Source organism: Ursus arctos, unplaced genomic scaffold (genome assembly GCF_023065955.2).
Source record: "Ursus arctos isolate Adak ecotype North America unplaced genomic scaffold, UrsArc2.0 scaffold_20, whole genome shotgun sequence".
NCBI lineage: Eukaryota > Metazoa > Chordata > Mammalia > Carnivora > Ursidae > Ursus > Ursus arctos.
In genome coordinates this window covers 22012713-22031829 of record NW_026622875.1, presented here as the reverse complement: position 1 = coordinate 22031829, position 19117 = coordinate 22012713, and the positions used below count along the sequence as shown (strand labels likewise).

The following is a 19117-nucleotide window of genomic DNA, read 5'->3' as shown; positions in this document are numbered from 1 at the left end:
ATACTTTTATCTTTGAATACTTAAGTGTATTTCTTTAGAATACTTATAAGTAGAATTTCTGTATAAAAGAGCATATACACATTTGAAATTAATGAATATTACTTAATTGCCTTCTGAAAAGGCATCCCATATTTTTATTCTCAAGTAGTGAATTAGTTGCTCTTTATGACATATTAGTCATGTTGGTTACTATTCATGTCTTTTAATAGTTGCCAAATAGACTAGACATGATTTTCACTGTGTGTGTGGGTTTCTTTTTTTTTTTTTTTAAGATTTTATTTATTTATTAGCTAACACAAGCAGGGTTGAGGGGGAGGGGTCAGAGAGAGAGGGAGAAGCCAACTCCCCACTGAGCAGGGAGCCTGGCTCAGGGCTTGTGCCCAGGACCCCGAGATCACAGCCTGAGCTGAAGACAGACACTTAACCGACTGAGCCACCCAGGGTCCCCAGTTTTCACTGTTTTAATATACATTTGTTTAATTTTGGGTGCAGTCACACCCTCCCTCTTGTATGATTTGCCATTTGTGTATCTCTGCTATGAATTACCTGTATATATTCGTTGCCTGTCTTCTCATTAAAAGGTCTTTTTACTCATTTCTAGGAATGCTCTGTTTATACCTCTTCACAGTTCGTCATCATTAACTGTATTCTATTTGTTTTTCTTGCTCATAATGTAGAATGTTTCATTTTAAATTTTATTAACTTCCCATTTTTCTTTAGCACATTAAAAAGGGCACAACAGTGAGACTGTCCTCATTTGTACTTGTTTGCCTGTTACATTCCTTATTGGACAGATAACCAGGGTTGTTGGGAAATAAAAGGATTTGATACTGCAAGCAAATATTTCAAAGCGTGGAAGGCTAATCAATTGAGGTGGTTGGGATGCATGAAATCATAGTAATAAGTTAAGAGGGGAAATATTTACAGATTTAATGGAATGTTTATAAACATAGAAGACATGACCTGATGGGGCTCATTTCTTCTGGAATTCTGTCTGTTTAAGGATACTGTGAACTATTCTGTGTATAATATAGATAGCATATACCACAGTATCTCAGAATTGTTTAACATACTTTGATGAATTGGGTCAGTTCTACCACCCTCTCCCCACTTAAAAAAAAAGTATGTTATATATATATATATAACATACATATTATATATTAATAGTAATACTTTATATTAGTATCAACTAATTATAGTAATTATGTATTTAGCAATTTTTTGAAGTGCTCATACTATATTTATTCAAGTGTGTTTAATTTAACCTTACCATTAACATAAGCCTTCCAGCCTTATCACATGTTTCCAAACATCAAAATCTTATAGGAATAGTTTTTGTTTCTGTATAAGTATTGGGTCAGGGTGGTAGATGTTTTTTTTTTTTTTTTTTTTTTAAAGATTTTATTTATTCGACAGAGATAGAGACAGCCAGCGAGAGAGGGAACACAAGCAGGGGGAGTGGGAGAGGAAGAAGCAGGCTCCTAGTGGAGGAGCCTGATGTGGGGCTCGATCCCAGAACACTGGGATCATGCCCTGAGCCAAAGGCAGACGCTTAACGACTGCGCCCCCCAGGCGCCCCCAAGGGTGGTAGATGTCTTTTTGTTGGAGGATGCTTTACATTTGAGGAACTTTACATTGAAGTTTGTCTTTTAATGAGTCAGTGCAAAACATACCTCAGAGTCTACATGGAAAAACTATGTAAATTAACCTGATGTTACATGAGAATGTGGCTAAGACTTTGTTTTTAGATTTCTCTAAAATTAAAAAGATCAATTTACTTATCATTTAAATCTAATGAGTTATGCAACATGCTTATTGATAAAATTTAAATCTTTGTTTTAGAGCAATATATTTTGCTGCTTATTCAAACTGCAAGGAAAAGTTGAATGGTGTATTTGATCCGGATTCTACCCAGGTACACATGATTTCAGCTGCAATGGCAGGTATGAATATATAATATTAAAAAGCAGAAAATTTTCAAAACCTAGAGACTTAATATTGAATTATGATTTTATATTATATAGTTAAAACAATGTGCTTTTCATTGATTAGCATCTACATATATGATTCTTATATTTATTGGTATACAGTAAATTTGATCAGGAGGTATACTTAAAATCTGTTATAAGTTGGCATTTTTGTAATCGGGTTTGTGATAGTGTACAGGTAGTTAATATTTACATGTCTTGTGTAGTCCACTGAATATTTAGTGATCGCTTTTGACAGTTTAAAGAATCCAGCCATAATTACACTATAAATAAGTTATGCAGCTGTAATTTACTCTTCTCTCCTCAATTTCTGTTAGTGCCTTTTCCCTTTTTGCTGCATGTTTTGGCTTCTGTCTGAAATGTGCCGGCAGTTCTTGGTAAAGTATTCATTTTGTCCTGTGCTCAAATGCTGAAATTTTTGTGATGTATTACTGATAACTGAGAGTTACCGTTTTGTATGTATTTTGAAAAATATGTTTAGCATTCCATATAAATCACAGTAGATAGTACTTGAAATTTAGGCACTGGCTATGTGTACATGCTTGCTATAGAAATGTTTTCCAGGGACTCTTCTATTATCATTGTTGAGTATATATGATTCTGAATTAAAGCAACTAGTTCTGGGCCTCTGTACTGCCTTAAAGATAAACTAAGAGATTGATTTGACCAGTCTGGTTCTGGAATCATTTGTTGCAATGCGTGTTAGACAAAGCCGTGACCTTTGGTTCATTCTCTGCAGTTTTCTGAGATTCGTTGTATATTTAACCATACCTCACATTTCCAAATTATGCTATGACTATAAAGCAAATTATTAACTACTTTCATCAACTGTTGAGCAGTAAATTGGTGTCAGTTACATGTTTAATAATGAGTGCCTTAAACTGTTAACCATTTTCTGTTTAGAAATAAATTGGATCAATTTGAACCACATACTTTAACGAACCAAGTGTAAGTTGGAAATAACTAATTTCTGAAAGGTCAATAGCCGTATAATCTACCATATACCTCACAAATTATTTTCAAGGCTTTTTATATTTGATAATTGTTGACTGACTCATTGAAGTTTTAAAGCTGAAAGGTAAAAACCTTAGAGGTCAAGGTGGTGAAATACTCTTATTTACCCATGAGGGAGAGATCTTGGGCAAGTTATGTAATTTATGTGAATTTCTCTTACCTTATCTTTGGAATGTAGGTTGCTCTACAAAGATTTGGATTTGGAGAATTAGTTCTTTAGTACCATAGAGATCATCTAGTTACAACTAGAAATTTTTTTAAATGTACTTTTTATAGATGTTGAGTATGGATATGATTTTTCCTCTTCAAATTTGAGTGGGTATAAGGTAAAAATTAGTGGCTAATTTCAAACTATATAACTGTTATATTAGGATCTTTAAGAATATATTTCTGGATTACCATTGTTTGTTTTTTAACCCCAGAAAATTATTAAAGAAATGCTAATCATTTTGTTTGTTTTGGAAGACTTGAAGTCAAGAAAGTGGATGAGCAGTCATCTGTAGTTGAGGATGGTTGTTACATATTCAGTAGTACAGATTTAGGGTTTCAGAATATCTTAATTCCCAGTGGAACATCTTTTTTCATTAGAATATCTGATCAGAGTTTATTACTACTTTTGTGTCATGTGGTAAAGAATTTCAGTGGAATTGTCATTTTGCACTTTTCTCTCAAATGTGTACAAATGTCAACTCATAGTTTGTTTTTATATTGATAACTGTTTTCCAACTTGAATTCCTTGAATTTTTGTAAATTGATGGTCTTATCATTGCTCAGAGATTATTGCACTATATACTTACTGTGTAATTTGAAAATACTTCTTCCATTTGTTTGCAGTTACATTTTTCTGAGAATTGTGCTTTCAGAGCTTCCTTGCACTATTCATGAGCATTAACACTTAGCTTCGCAGTTTTTATACATAACTACGTGGTTGGTGGAACTGAATGGTCCCATGCAGAGTCACTAAGGTAGCCTTTTGCCCCCTTCATTCTTGAAATATTTAGACCAGATTGCTCTGGTTTTTCTTCAGGATCATTTTTAGAAGTCTTCTAAATATGAATTGGGGGTGCAAAGTGCTTAGAGGCAGTCATGTGAAAAATCGTTTTTTAACTGGCTATTAAAAAATGCTAACCTTGTCACTTTGGTATCAAAAAGTGCACTAAAATAGACTGTTTAATGATATTGCCTGCAAGATTTTGCCACATCAAACAACACACACATTAAGGATTTTAATAACAGACCTTGTACATAATTTTTATTCCAGGTAGCCAGTTTTGATTTTGCATTTTATCCATATGAACTAAAGTGTTTAGGTAGTAAACTTTTTTTTTTTTTTTAATCAAAATGACAGTTTAAAGTGGATCTTATCTTGGTTTGTTGTAGTTTTTCAAGGGAATGCTATAAGACTTTTATAAACCTAAATTTAGAGGTATAAATTGAAAAATTATTTCCAGTTGGAAGGCTATTTAATAAAAATAAGTAATGCTGACTGTGTTTTACCTTTTTTTTTTTTTTCTTACATGTAACCTTTGTTAGACTGAGAGTATTTGTTTTGTTGAGGTTACTTGTATGTTTTTGTTTAAATGAATGAACCTGCATATCCCTCTCTATCTATATACCTAGACACAAGTGTGCCTACAAAAAATAGTATGGTTTCTTTATAGTAATTCCCAGTTTTCAGAAATTTTTATCTGGAGCATAACAGATTTTTATATACAACATTACAGATTTAAATGAAAAGAATTCTCATTTTTATTGGATTATATATTCAAACAGTTACTGCTTAATTTTTAAAATACCAATAATGTAATCATTTAACATTTACTACATAGCTAGTGGGTTTTATTTGCTAATAGCAATCACTGTTATTTTTCAAGATACATTTTCCTGTTGACTTAGTTTATTATTAAAGGTTAAGTTTTTACTCATTAAGGAGAAATTTTATCTTGCCTATAGAAAATATATTTTTTAATATTTTATTTGTCCATGGCAATTTATTCAGCCAAATGGATGGTTGGACAGATGTTTTGTGTGTTTGTATATAAACATTCTTCCTGTTTTTTGTTTTGTAGAACACAAGAAATTAAATACAAAATAATCCAAAATATTCCATAAAAATGGATGTGCAGTATTATTGGCCATAGTGCAAAAGGTGAAAGGTACAATCGTAGCAACATATACTTTATTTTAATTTTAAAAAATTAAAATAATTACAAAATGCTACTTGAAATATTTTGGGTTTTTTTTTTTTTTAAGATTTACTAAGAAAAAAAAGATTCACTAGGTAAGCTGATTGTTAAAATATAGAAAATTGTGACTTCACCTCTGAACATGGTAGATGATGATTAGGAAAATGGGATATGATAATCCCTTCTAAATATTTTCTTAGATTCCCCATTGACAAGGTTAGCATTTTTTTTCTCTAAGGCAAAATTCATCTTTTAGGTAAGTATTTAGACTCTGAAACTGCTGCAGATGGCAGAATTTTCAGTACTCGGTGCATTTTTTTTTTTTTTTAATTATGGCCCATTCTGATACTCCTTTTTGTTTTTTAACTTAAAATTTTCAAAAAAGTTAGATCTCACAGTTTATATTTCTGAAATCCTTCCAATGGGATTCATTTTGTACACATGTTTCTGATGAGGTCACTGCTTGTTGTTATGATACAGAAAAGCCTGTGTCTATTTTAGGCATTTACTGTACATTTCTCCCGAGAAAAGAGTGAGATCGTGTCATCTCATGCTCCCCATCCGCAGGTCACTTCCTGTAGAAATATGGACTAACTTAAACCTCGTGAGTACTGATCTGAGCGTCTCTTGCAGCCTCTAGTTATAAGAAACACACCCTGGGAATATATAATAGCTGTGGAATTAATAGAAGGCGGGAAATGAATTTTTATTTCCTGAATTTGTGTGTGCGTTCTGAGTATTTCATAAAACTTTAATTCTGATCCCTTTAGAATATTCCTTCTAGAAGGAAGAATGGGGTAACTTTTCAGTCATCGTGTAATAAAAGCCTGGGGTCTTCAGCTTGGCCATAATAGCCTTGACCTCAAAAGAATTTGATGACAATATTTAAGATATACATAGTTGTAAATGGTATCATACCATCCTACAACTTTTAGGAAAAACAGTAGTTCTCTTTTTGCTTAGCATAACATATTCTAAAAGTCTAATACAGTGCTTTCTATTCTCTTGTCTGTTGATACTTAGCTTTCTACTTTCTTGCAAAAACATTGATCTTAATACCTACCATTATTTTCCAATAAATGCAGGGTAAGAATATATGGGATCTAAGCTGTTTTAGTTTTAATTGGGTTGGTTGTTTTGTTTTGTTTTGTTTTGTTTTTTTGTAGTTGTAATGTATTTCTCTTAGAAGGTTAGGTGGGCTTTGTTCTTACAGAACTTGATGAAATAAAAAGTACTGAAAATGCAATATCACGGGTATCACTCACTTAATGAAATAGACATTTTCAGCAAGTTTCCTATAAAGATTTCTGTTAATCTGGTTTACATTATCAAATGGAGTCTTAGACAAAGCAAAACTTTAAAACTTGCATTTTGAGAGTTTAAAAAAAAATTCTGATAAAATTCTAACTGCGCTACTAACAATATGGCTAATACACTGTCACTTCGCTTTTACTGACTAGAGCAATATTCTTCTTAACCTACAAATAGATCCTTCATATGACTCTAAGTCAGTTTTAACATTTAACAGGATGCTCAGAATATTAATATGAACTAGAATATTTTCAAAATTTCACATATTAAATGCCAAAATAAAAAGTAATAGTAAATATCTAAACTTCAGGGAAGCCATTCCCAGTATCCTTGTATATGTTTTTGTTAGAAGTAGGAAGATTTGTTTAACTTTGGCTGTTGGCCAACTTCTCATTGCCTTACCATATATAATTAAGTTAGTAATAAATTTTTGCTTCTTCCACTTGTTCATTTCTTGAATTAATAGACTATATTTTATAGGATTAATTAGCTTAATAATGTCTAGTTAGTTTATTAGGTAGGGTATCTGTGGTTAAGAGAATGTTAATAGCATAAAATTCTAGGACCAGAGTTTTAACTGTGCTAAAGACCAATAGCTAAAAGTCTGTGGGTTATGCCTCGATCCTGTCTAACATAATGGTTTGCTGGCATTTAGGCTAGTGTCTTTATTAAAAGCTGGCTTATTATTGGGAGAGGTGAGCCAGAACAACTCTAGTAAGTACAAGTTACTGATAGTAACAATTATAGAGGGATACGATGACAATACTCTCACTTACCTGAATTTTAATGTTTCCTGTCCCATAGATTAATTTGTATTTGGAAATTAATTTTAGTTAAGTGAGAAATACCTGTTGTTTGCATCCTGTCATTGCTCATTAATATGTACAGAGAATAACTAAAAATTTTATTCATGGATATTTGAAAAATTCATTTCTAGTAATATTTATAAATATTGCAATATTTTAAAGTTTCCATATATGGAATTTTTTCAGCCTTTGAGGCATTTTGTGACTTGGAAGAATATTAAGCTTGGGTACTAAGTTTATATTTTTGGAAATAGAATTTCTGTTTTTTAAAAAAAACTTTGATGATCGTCTTTTCAAATAAAGTACAGTAGATTGAGATTTTTACCTAGGCCTTTTTTTTTTTAAGTTTGGTGTAAGGATTCCCAGTTCTTTAGGCTTTCAAAATTTAATGAAAAGCAAATTTTTTTTCTTAATTTCCACAGGATAATTAATAACCATTGTGAATAATGCAGAATATTTTGTTGCCTTGTGCTGCTTTGCAGCCTTTCACTAATAAACCCCCTAATATTGCTACACAGACATTTAGCTAATATAAATATTTAAGTTTAAAAACAAAAGTCATCAAATTAGGGGTATAGCCAGAACACTGATGTCTGGTGCACATTTGCTTTAAAATAGAATTTGAATGTATTTAGTTTGAGTGTTTCAGTTAGGAAAATAAAGGTTAAGAAAAGAAAAAAAATTCTTTAGCTTTATTCTCATTTAAGCCAGGATATGCAAGAAAAATCTTTTCCAAGTAAAATATTTAAACGGCTCTAACAGTTTAATATTTTTCTTCTCCTTTCCTTTTACCAAAAATTTATATATGAAAAGAAACTCTTATTTAAAAATGTTCCTGATAACGTATCCAAAACTTTAAATTTTTATTATTTTAATACTGGCTTATACAAAATTGTTAGTCCCATACTAGTTTTATACATATGTATATAGTATTAAAAACACTCGAGAGAAATGGAGACTATAGGACTATTAACAAGATAGTGAAAGGAGTTATCAAACCCAATTTTTATTCCATTTATCATGTTTTATAAATAGATACAATTTAAGCATCCTTTTGTGAGACATCTGGCTATTTCTGTGGTGTTAAAACAGTGGATTAAGGAAATAAAATTTGAGTTAGCTAATTATCTGACATTATAGAAGGTAAAAGAACCTATGAGACCAAATTCTGCTTCGTAAACAATTTAGTTAAATTATTTTGCATTTTAGATATACCCGTAGTGACTTTGAAAGGCAAGAAAAGGTTTATGATTGGTTCTGCACTATATGTTAACTTAAAAAATTATTTTTAAGTGTGCCACAGCATTTTTCTTCCTGAAATAACTTTACTCATATTAAATGTGCTGGTTATATTCCACCTTTCTAAAAAAATGTGGTTCACCTGCCTATTATTTGATAGAAAGTATTAAAATAGTTAAGATTCTTAGACACTTCTGCATATGTTTTCACTGAATTAAAGGCCAATTGAATAAATACAGTTTGATGTAGTTCTATGAAGTTTGTGTAGTGATCTTAAATATTCACAAGAAATATATTAAAGCCCCATTTTGTATAGATGAAGCAATTTTCAAAATTCCCGTTATCAAGATTGCAATTTTTTGTGCTATTTTGTGCTATTTTTCCGTAACAGTAGGAAGATAGAAAGTAAAAGATAAGCACTAGTCTAGAAACGATTGTTCCAGAGATCCTAATCTACTAACTGGAATGAGCCATCTTAGGCGACCACCCCTCTGCACTGATAGTACATAGTTCTTAAGTTTTAAAGCAAACTAGAACTACCTTCTACTCTGAGTTTCTCTCTTCAGTGTCTATAAAAGTGAGAGGGAAGTTCCAATGGGTAACTTTTCGAACTTTTGAATTTTTGTATGTGTTTAAGTGGATGAGCAATAGATCTGTCCTTTTAACCCTAACAGAAACCTTACTTCTGTGATACCATTATTTTAACAGTGTTAGTAAGTGTATGTTCGTAAACGCATTCATAAAGGCAGACAACAATCCTTTCTGTTACACAGCCAGCCTAATCTCAAATACAGTAAATGCTGACCTTTAGGTAGAATCCACATTGAATGCAGGGATTTGGACCTCAGTAGAGTTTGCATGCTAAAAAGCCTTAAAATACACCAAATTTCTATGTATTTGTAGAAATGGGTTTCTAAATTTAGCTTAGAGTGTAGAGGGCGCCCCAGAGAATATTCTGAATATGTTGGGAAAGGAATTTATATATAATCAGATTTTGCTCTTAAAAGAATTTTTTAGTTACGGTCAGAATTTGAGAATGTAGATTGGAAATAAACTACAAATGTTCATGGTTGTGTGTGTTTGTAAAATAAAAGTGTATAGCATACATCAATTAATAGTTTATACATTTTCTTAATATAGATTTATATGATTTTTAAAACCTTAAAGTGAATAGTGTATTCTTCATTTTTACCGGAGTTCATTTTAAACATGTTTGTTTAGGTTTTACTGCAATCACAGCGACCAACCCTATTTGGCTTATAAAGACTCGGTTACAGCTTGATGCAAGGTATGTTAATTCATTAAAACTAAATTAAAGTTGGTTTCAACTGATTTTTCCCTGTAAATTTATATCCATGAGATTTCAGTGCCGTATATCTAGCCATGTCTTTCCCCTCTTTTGCTGCTTTTTTTTGTTTGGTTTTTGAAACTTGGGTCTATCGTCAAAAGCAAAAGTGATATAATAGTTGGCAATATGAGACTTTCTAGGGAAGAAAGTATATTATGTGTTATGTTTTTAAATAAAAGAAAATGAAAGAAAAAGAGTAAATATTAGCCAAGCCCAAGAAGTGGTAATTTTACCTCATGAATGATTATAATTGGTCTCCCAACAGTTAAACAACCCACATGACCAACTAGTCTAGATTAAATCTTGAAGGATCATTGCTCAAATTTAGTAACCTTATATAGAGAGAGGCATCTCATATATTCATAGATTTCGTCTATTATCAATGACCACTTTGTGGTAGCAAAATTAACGTATGTTGAGCACATATACTGCTCGGTTCTAGAGATATACCAAGAAACAGTGGGGCCCAACTTTAAAATGGAATGTTTTTTTTGAGCCCATTTTAAGCAGAAGCAGGGCTCAGTGCAAACCTCATAGGTCTTAAGTTTAGGGCCTTTGGAGTGTTTGGGAACTGAGCAAAGTCCAGAAGCAGTACAGCTTAGAGTCTTGCCATCTCAGTTCCTATTGGCCTGTAGGATGGTGGATGGGGAAAAGGAAATACTTTTATAGAGAGGTGATCCTATTGCTGTATTATAATAATAATACTTCTGAAACTTTCAGCTTTTTGGTCTAGAGTAAACTTGTAACAAATTTTCACTGTTATATTTTTAGGGCTTGGGAAGTCTATATATCTCATAGACTATAAATAAAACTGATCTAAGAAATCATTGATAATTATGCCTGTTTAAATGTGTTTTCCACATTCTGTCACATTGAACCTTATGCTCTTTGGAGACTTGAAACATCTCTAATTCTTGTTTCATCCAGAATAATTGAAATGAAATCTTAAGTGTCATGAAGCAAAATTCGAAGTTTACTTCTTAAAGCCAAAGATCTGAAAGGTGATGGTAGTTAAAACAACTCAGAGATTAGAGAAATGAGAAGATGCCAGTCCATATTATACTATTATAAACTACCAGGGATATTCTTCAGTATGTTGTAGGGTGGATGTGGGCGTGGGGGGGTGGTCCTGAGAAAAGAATGGCTTAAAACTCTATTATTCACTTAAAATTCTAACGGAAGCCAACGCAAGTTCTTAGGTTTGGGGGTGATGGGGAATGGGACGGGGTTGGGGTAATAGTTAAAGGTTGGTTTGAGGATGCTGATGTATACTATGAAATCAAGAGCAGGGCTGATGTGTTTGCATATTACCCTTTGGGACTTGTAGCATTTTAACTTCTTGTGAGGAGGTCTCTGGCAGAAACTGATCACAGGTGGTTTCACGGATCATTCAGTGAAGAAAGTATTCATTCAGTGTCATTAGTTGAGGACAGTTATTAGTTCAAGACAATAATTCGTTCATAAAACTGGAGGAATTTGTAGGTTATCAGGTGTGTGTCTTAATTGTGTTTTTGTTATGTCAGAAATAGGTTGTATATAATTGATAAATAGGTGAATTTTCTATTTCTTTCCCTGTAGGTAGCATTTAAACCCATTTCTTATAGATAAGGTCTATTGGGAGAAACATAGTGTAAGGTAATATTTTACAAACTCAAAATTATATACCTATATAAGAGTAGATAACACTGCCCGTAAATAGCACTAAGGAAGTTTTACTGGGCACGATGCTCAGTAAATATTTGATAACTATAGAGGTCCTCATTCACTCTTCACCACGATACTGACACGAAAGATAGGGCCTGTTGCCTTCAAAGGATAATAGGAAATTTGACTTAAATTCACACATTTTTTGGGAAGAACTGAGTGGGTTTGGAAGAATCCCGCAGATGCACAAGTATTGATTAATTACACTCCTTGCTTTGTGATGTACTATCATCGTTGGTGTCTCAGTCACTCTTTTATGTTATTAAGCGCAGAAGAAATCTTCTCAACTTAGAACTGGATTTAATGATGTAATGTGAGAGTTTGTTTTTATCTTGAACTGCAGCCACAGTGTATTTGGACTAAAGGATTTTATTTCTTACCCCTACAATACAAACTTCAATGAGTACATGAAACTGAAGATTTAATGTAGTGTATTTTGCATTAGTAAAATAAACTACTTACATGTTACCCATCTAAGGTGACAAACTTGGGACAAAAGAATAAAGTCTAAAATGAACGTTACAAAATTCTGGTTTCACTTCTCCATGAGTTAAAGAGGATAATTCTGTATTTAGAGTGGCATATTTCTACTATATTTTATTGACTTTATCTAAAAACCTGTACTACTTTGTAAAAGATTTTTCCTTTTTGCTCTTCAGGAACCGTGGGGAAAAGCAAATGGGCGCTTTTGAATGTATTCGTAAAGTGTATCAGACAGATGGACTTAGAGGATTTTATAGGGGCATGTCTGCTTCATATGCTGGCATATCAGAGACCGTTATCCATTTTGTTATTTATGAAAGTATTAAGCAAAAACTACTGGAATATAAGATTGCTTCTACAATGGAAAATGATGAAGAGTCTGTAAAAGAAGCATCAGATTTTGTGGGAATGATGCTAGCTGCTGCCACCTCAAAAACTTGTGCCACAACTATAGCATATCCACATGGTAAGAGGAGTTGAGATTCTATGAGTAAAATTCTGTTAATTTAGAAATATTTTCCCATGTCAGCCAGTGGCCTGTTTATTAGAACATTTATGATTTTATTGAATTCAGTAAAACAAAATATAGTTCTTAGGAGTTCATCATAATGCAATTAAATCTGAGTCAGTAACTGTGTTAATAGGTCGGTATATATTATGGTAGCATGATGGAGACTTAGCATGCACCCGGGACCGTCACATTTTAGCCCAGAGTCAGTCAGATTCCAGCCAGGTGATGTTTGGGCAAGTTTAAAAAAAAAAAAAAAAAAATGGATATACGTGGTATACTAGATACTTTATATATATTATTGGCTAATCTACAAAAAATTCCTGCAAAGTACTTACCTTCTCTGTTTAAGTCTAAGTATGCTAGAATATAACCAGAATTTGTCTTCATTTTCAAATGGAAAACAAGAAATGTTAAGATTAAGTTGCTGAAGGTCACACAGCTTACTCAGTGGAGGAGCCCAAATTAGAAATGAAGTCTATAATCCCAAAGGCCAGCCTATTTTACATGATTTCATGTTGGCAAATAAGTATATATGAATTATTTATTTCTATCTAAGTTTTATAGTGTTAGCCTGTTTCATTAAAGTGTAGTCTTTGATTTTGTTGTGTTTGGGGTTTGTTTTGCTCTGGATTTTTTTTTTTTAAGATTTTATTTATTTATTTGTCAGAGAGAGAGCACAAGCAGGGGGAGCATCAGGCACAGGCTCCCTCCGAGCTGAGCAGGGAGCCCTATGCAGGACTCGATCCCAGGCCCCGGGGATCATGACCTGAGCCGAAGGCAGACATTTAACTGACTGAGCCTCAGAGGTCCCGGGATATTTTTTTTTTTTTTTTTTTTTAAAGTAATCTCTACACCCAACATGGGGCTTGAGATGAAGAATAGCATGCTACACCGACTGACCCATCCAGGCGCCCCTGCTTTGGGTTTTTAATCTAAATGCTTCGCTTTTGTTACACGGATTAACATTTACATTCATCCTTGTAAATCTAAGGCTCTGATTAAAGCTATATCAGGACAAATGAAACAAGGCTAGGAGGAAATGAGTATTTGCTCTAAAATGTAATTATGAGTAAAACCAACTCTAACCAAGTTGGACTGTGAACTTACCTCTGTTTCCTGAGAGAAGTTCATAACTTCTTTCTTTAAGAGAAGTCAGAAGAGGACAGTATCACCGTTGTTTAGGTTCTGGCCACTATGGGATACCTAGAACCGTGGCCTGCTAAGGGTAAGAGACAGTTTTGGAGTTGTAAGCACCCTGTCTCCTCAAGTGAGATGATGTCATTACAAGAAGAGGTAGTTTATAAACAATATTTTGGAGTGGAATATATAAATGGCATGAGTTTTTAGTATAGGACACAAGAGATTTCAAATATTAACATTTGCAGTGAAAATAGTTCTAGGCCATTTCCCTCAGGCCCATCAGGAGTAGTGTGTTGGAAAAACAGACTCTTCAGTAGAGAGCTCTGAAATCTTGTCCCAGCCTCTACCCCCAACTGACTAAAACCTCTCAGCAGTCCAATTTCTTCACCTTCCAAAACTAAGAAAAATGTTTATATCTCTTAGAGCGCTAAAATTTTACAATTTTTGCTTAGTTAAGCTTCCCAGATGGGGCCTTTTAGCTAACAGCTAATATTTTGAACATTTTTAGGCTCATGCACCTGAAATTTCATGTTGGTATCTGTGAACCATTGAGACTGGATTATTCTGTTTTCTCATTGTGGGGTCAACTTAAGAACATTTGGGTTTATTTCTCACCGTATCTTTCTGTATTCATCTTTGATACCACCTACATTCCCTTTTCTGTTTCTTCACCTTTTCCTTACCACATGTATTCTCCCTTTCATCTATAGCAAGTATACAACTGACACTTTTGTTTTATTCTTTAACCATTCAGGAAGCTGTGAAATTTTAGAATTCGTTTTTATTATTAGTGATTTTAGCCAGCTATCTTAGAAGTTTGGTGTTATTGTGATAAGACCAGTTTCAATAAGTTACATATTAAAAGTCACTCCCTTATTTATTCTGAGCTTACACTTAAAGACTGATAAATGGGTGTGCTCAGCATTAGGAGGGTATAAAGATACCACTAATGTTTTAAAATGACTTTTTTTCCCCCCTAAACAGAAGTCGTAAGAACAAGACTACGTGAAGAGGGAACAAAATATAGATCTTTTTTTCAGACACTGTCTTTGGTTGTTCAAGAAGAAGGTTATGGGTCTCTTTACCGTGGTCTAACAACTCACCTGGTGAGACAGATTCCAAACACAGCCATTATGATGGCCACCTATGAATTGGTGGTCTACCTTCTCAATGGATAGCAACTTCAGGCTGCTGTGCTATGAAGAGGGAAGACCAAAAGATAGCAGTGGACCATGCAGTATCAAAGCCAGCATGGTGGACAGAAGAAAAACGTTTGGGAACATGTAACTATGCCTAAGTGGAAGTTTGGTTGTAGGAATTAAAGTAATCATAACCACATTACTTGGTCTTTTTCAGTAATGTGAAAAACACCTAGGCTGCCTCTAAGAAAAAGCCTTTAGAAGCACTCCTTCCTCCAAATTGCCATTTTCTCTACCATGTCCACGGGACACAGTTGCATTTTGTTGATTTATGGCAGTCAGTATAGTATGTATTCCATGAGCACTTTTTCAGTCTAAACAAAGCCATCCCTAATTGTCTAAATATTATAACTATCCAAAGATAGTATTGACAGTCATAAATGTCTTACCTCTGGCTTCTGTGTAATTCCTGTAAAATTGTAAAATAATAAGAATAAGTGAGATCCTTAGTATTATTTTCCCATTTCCTTGAGAGGATCTGGAATATTTTAAAATTAATTATTTGACATTAATAGTCACTAGTTTTGACAAGTAATGAAATAATGTCTAAAGATCTTGAGTATTTTTAGCTTTAAAATGTTTTAGTTTTCACAGCTGACAGGTGCTTGATGTTGAGCATAATGTGGACACTTAAGTTGGTCATTAACATATCAAGCTCGGTGGTAGTAGTTTGGGACAGAAGAAACCAGTGAGGTGTTGATTCTTGGCCATTTGAATGACTTGAGCACATCCTCATATCTTCTCTAACTTTACAATACATGAATGAATGCAGTTGTCTTGTCAGGGGTTTATTAGTTATGAACTTGAATTATCATCTATCATACTAGGTATCATTTTCCTAAAGTGGAAAAATTCACCACTTCTGAATCTTTTCTCTGTTTGCCTTCACATTAGGAATTTGAACCATTGAATTATTTCCAGAAGATCAATATAGATTGCATTTATTTTGTAGAGAAAATGGTAATTTTCAGCTTTGCCCTAATAGGTTTCTTTTTTTAAGGTGACGTAAATATCTGGGGCAGTATGAACATAGAAGAGGGGCCCTCTGCTGTCTGATTGAGCAGGTAGTGATCCTAATTGACCACAGTTTTGTAAATGAGCAAACTGCTTTTGACAAGAAATTTATGCTATCCTGATTTCTTGAATGGTAAATCATAGAAAGATTCAAGTTAATTCAGATTAAGTGTGCTAACAGGATATATCTTTTACATTTTGCTGTTGAGTTAACTGTACCTTTTAATACTTAAATGTATATATGTATGGCCCTTGTGAAGATGTTTGCTGTAAATCTGTTAAGAGAATTTTGCTAATGGATGTGCTATACTGGTGTATAAAACATCTACAATTAAACTCCAGTGTGGTACTCATTTCAGTATAGATGAACTGTACATTTTGTGCAATGGCTTTATCTTAAGAATGACTCTTTGTGAATGCACTTTGTGGCCTTTTTTTTGGGGGGGGGGTGAGAGTAGAGAATTCCATGTTAAGTTTTTTTCTTTTTTTTTAAACATTGGTCATGTATTAGGCAGAAATCATGTTCAAAACATTTTTCTGGGTTTTAGATATGGTGTTTTGGAGATCTTTAATAATATAAATGTTTTACGTATTCTGTGTACACTCTAATGCCCCAACACAGAAAATCATAGTATGTCATTACAAGCTTTCGCTGCTGTCACCAGTGAAACACAGTGCCCTCTTGAAAATTCCTTCACCTTTATCGTAACTCCTTATATTCAAGAGTAACTGGATGTTTTTGAGGTGCTTTGATTGGAATTAAAATATATTCCAATCTATTTGGAGACCAAAGGCAAATTCAGTTTCATTACCTTTGGGATTATTCGTACCTTTTATGATGAATTTTAGCTTTGACATTTATTGTGACATTTATGCCAAAAAAAAAAAAAATCTAGGGGTTTCTAACTTAAATCTGTAGAGAAAGTCTCATCTATAGTGTTTGCCTTTTCAGGTGCCACTTACACTGCCTAATACAGTGCCATTTGCCTTGCAAAGATTGGTAAACTTGAGTTGTGTTGAATGTAGGACAGAGAGTCTCTCTGATGTTAATGATCTCAGTACACCACAAATGATTAAGAACGATATGAAAACCAGCAGCTAAGGAACATAGTATTTAGTGTTAGCAAATACATAATAAGTGTCCTTCAGGGATGAACATGTATTCTATTCCTGTTTGGATTTAGCAAGTAAAATTTATGTTGACTTTAGTGCATTATATTCACCTTTTAAAAGTGAGTGTTCTCTGTGTACTGGAAGAAAAGATCTTAGATTTTGTTTCTTTGTGCAACAACTGGAAAGGGGCAATGAAGCTTATTTTAATTTTTTTTCCCCAAAGCACAATCTGCCGTAGTTTACTTTATGTGTGACAGAGATAATTTTAAAAAGAAAACTATATATAAAAGTTGTATATAAAGTTTGTCTCTGAAACATTTTTTTGGAGATTTTTTTAATTGATGGAAGTGTTTAAAAAGAAAAACGCATACTTAAAGGATTGAATTTTTTTTAAGCTGTGTTTTGTTTTCATCTATTTTCTATCAGATGACTTTTTATTTCTAGTATAGAGGTCAGCAGCATTCTTCAGATTTGTCTGTACTTTTATTATAGAATTTTATCAGGAAATTGAATTGAACTTACTCAAGTTAAAGCAGTAGATACTGAAAGAGTATGCTCATAGAGCAGCAGATAGAACTTTGATACCTGTGGCTCATAGACAGTTTCCAAAATTTCGAAGTCCAAATCTGAGAATTACCAACCCTGTGACTGTGGGGTGTAATACAGTGCTTTTGAATCCAGGAAAAAAACTGTATCACCAAAGCTTTGTCTTAATCTTCATTATGTATGTAATTTTGTGGAACCAACCTTACTAGGTGGGGCTCACAAGTAATTTATTTGTAACTTTGAAACCACGATAGAATATTGTTATTTAATCCAGCCTTTTGTCTCCTAAAACCTGATGCCCATTGTGGAATAGCATTATTGTATTAGGACCAGGGTGTTAAAAATAATGAGTGTTTACTCTTTTACTGGAGTATGAACATGTCAGCATTTTTAGATTTAAGTACTAAAAATACTGAGTTGAACTTGAAGGATTTAAGTGTTAGAAATCAATCTATCCTTTACTCTTCCAGCATTGTTCATCCCTGTCTTTTGTTGTTTACATGCTCTTCTGCCCAGACTATTAGTACTGTAGGGACCCCTTTTGGGCTGATCTAATAGTTGAGCCTTTCTGTCTACTGATCATGACTTAAACATTCCTAAGAAAAAGGTATTTCTGAATGATTTAAATTCGAAGGAATTTTAATTATATAAAAATATTTCATACAATGTGCTAACTTTCTGCCCACCCAAGTCTCTTTTCCATCATGCACTTATATTTCTTGTTAATCTATACACTGCTTTTTATGCTACTCCTTTTAGAAACTGAAAATTCTAGCTTCGCTCAGTTTTTGTTAATAAGCATTTGAATGTGTACCCCCTCATATGTGAACAATTAAATTATGATTAGTCATAGCTAAATAGTCAACTTCAAAAGAGTTGGTATCTTTTGACCATTTATGTGAGGTTTGCTATTCTCGCATTTTGTGTACATGGCTGTAAATTATGTGCATTTATTCTATTTATGTTAACTAGCTGAATTTTATTTGAATTATTAAAATTAAAAAATTAAAATATCCTTATGAAAATATGGGGTTTTTTTCCTATAATGTATTCTAATATTTTGGTTGGGTGAGAACGTAATCACACTTTCTTAGGATTATGTGAAGAACAAAAGTGCATTGCCATTTTCAAGGTAAGTGTTAGGCTGCGATCTGCTAGACATAGTGATATCTCTATAGGAAACAAAAGGTCAAATTGTTTAATTCCCTCGCAGGTCAGTAAGATATTTCTGTTCTGCTATATATTCCACAGGTTTATTGATATTTGGGTACCATACTTTTTGTGAATCAAAACATCCAATTTGTAAAGAATATCTGAAAAATTTGAGCCTAATGAGGTTATTTGATACCTCCCTAGGTTGTAATGATTTTTTTTTGACATTTTATCTTACATCATTAGTTTTTTATGTAGTGTTCAACAGTTCGTTAGTTGTGTATAACACCCAGTGCTCATCACCACACGTGCCCTCCTTAATACCCACCCAGCAGCTGGTTACCCCATCCCCCCCACCCCCTG

At 33.2% G+C, this 19117-nt stretch overlaps 1 protein-coding gene across 1 annotated transcript in view; it reads left to right on the top strand.

Annotated features, from left to right (window-relative positions):
• SLC25A36 (solute carrier family 25 member 36) overlaps positions 1-18627 on the top strand; it is a 37013-nt gene extending 18386 nt beyond the window's left edge. The window contains exons 4-7 of the mRNA XM_026497146.4: positions 1843-1943; positions 9766-9832; positions 12256-12545; positions 14715-18627. Of these exons, the coding sequence (XP_026352931.1) occupies positions 1843-1943; positions 9766-9832; positions 12256-12545; positions 14715-14908 (652 nt within the window). The 3' untranslated portion in view covers positions 14909-18627. The remainder of the gene's footprint in view (positions 1-1842; positions 1944-9765; positions 9833-12255; positions 12546-14714) is intronic.
• The last annotated feature ends 490 nt before the right edge of the window (positions 18628-19117 follow it).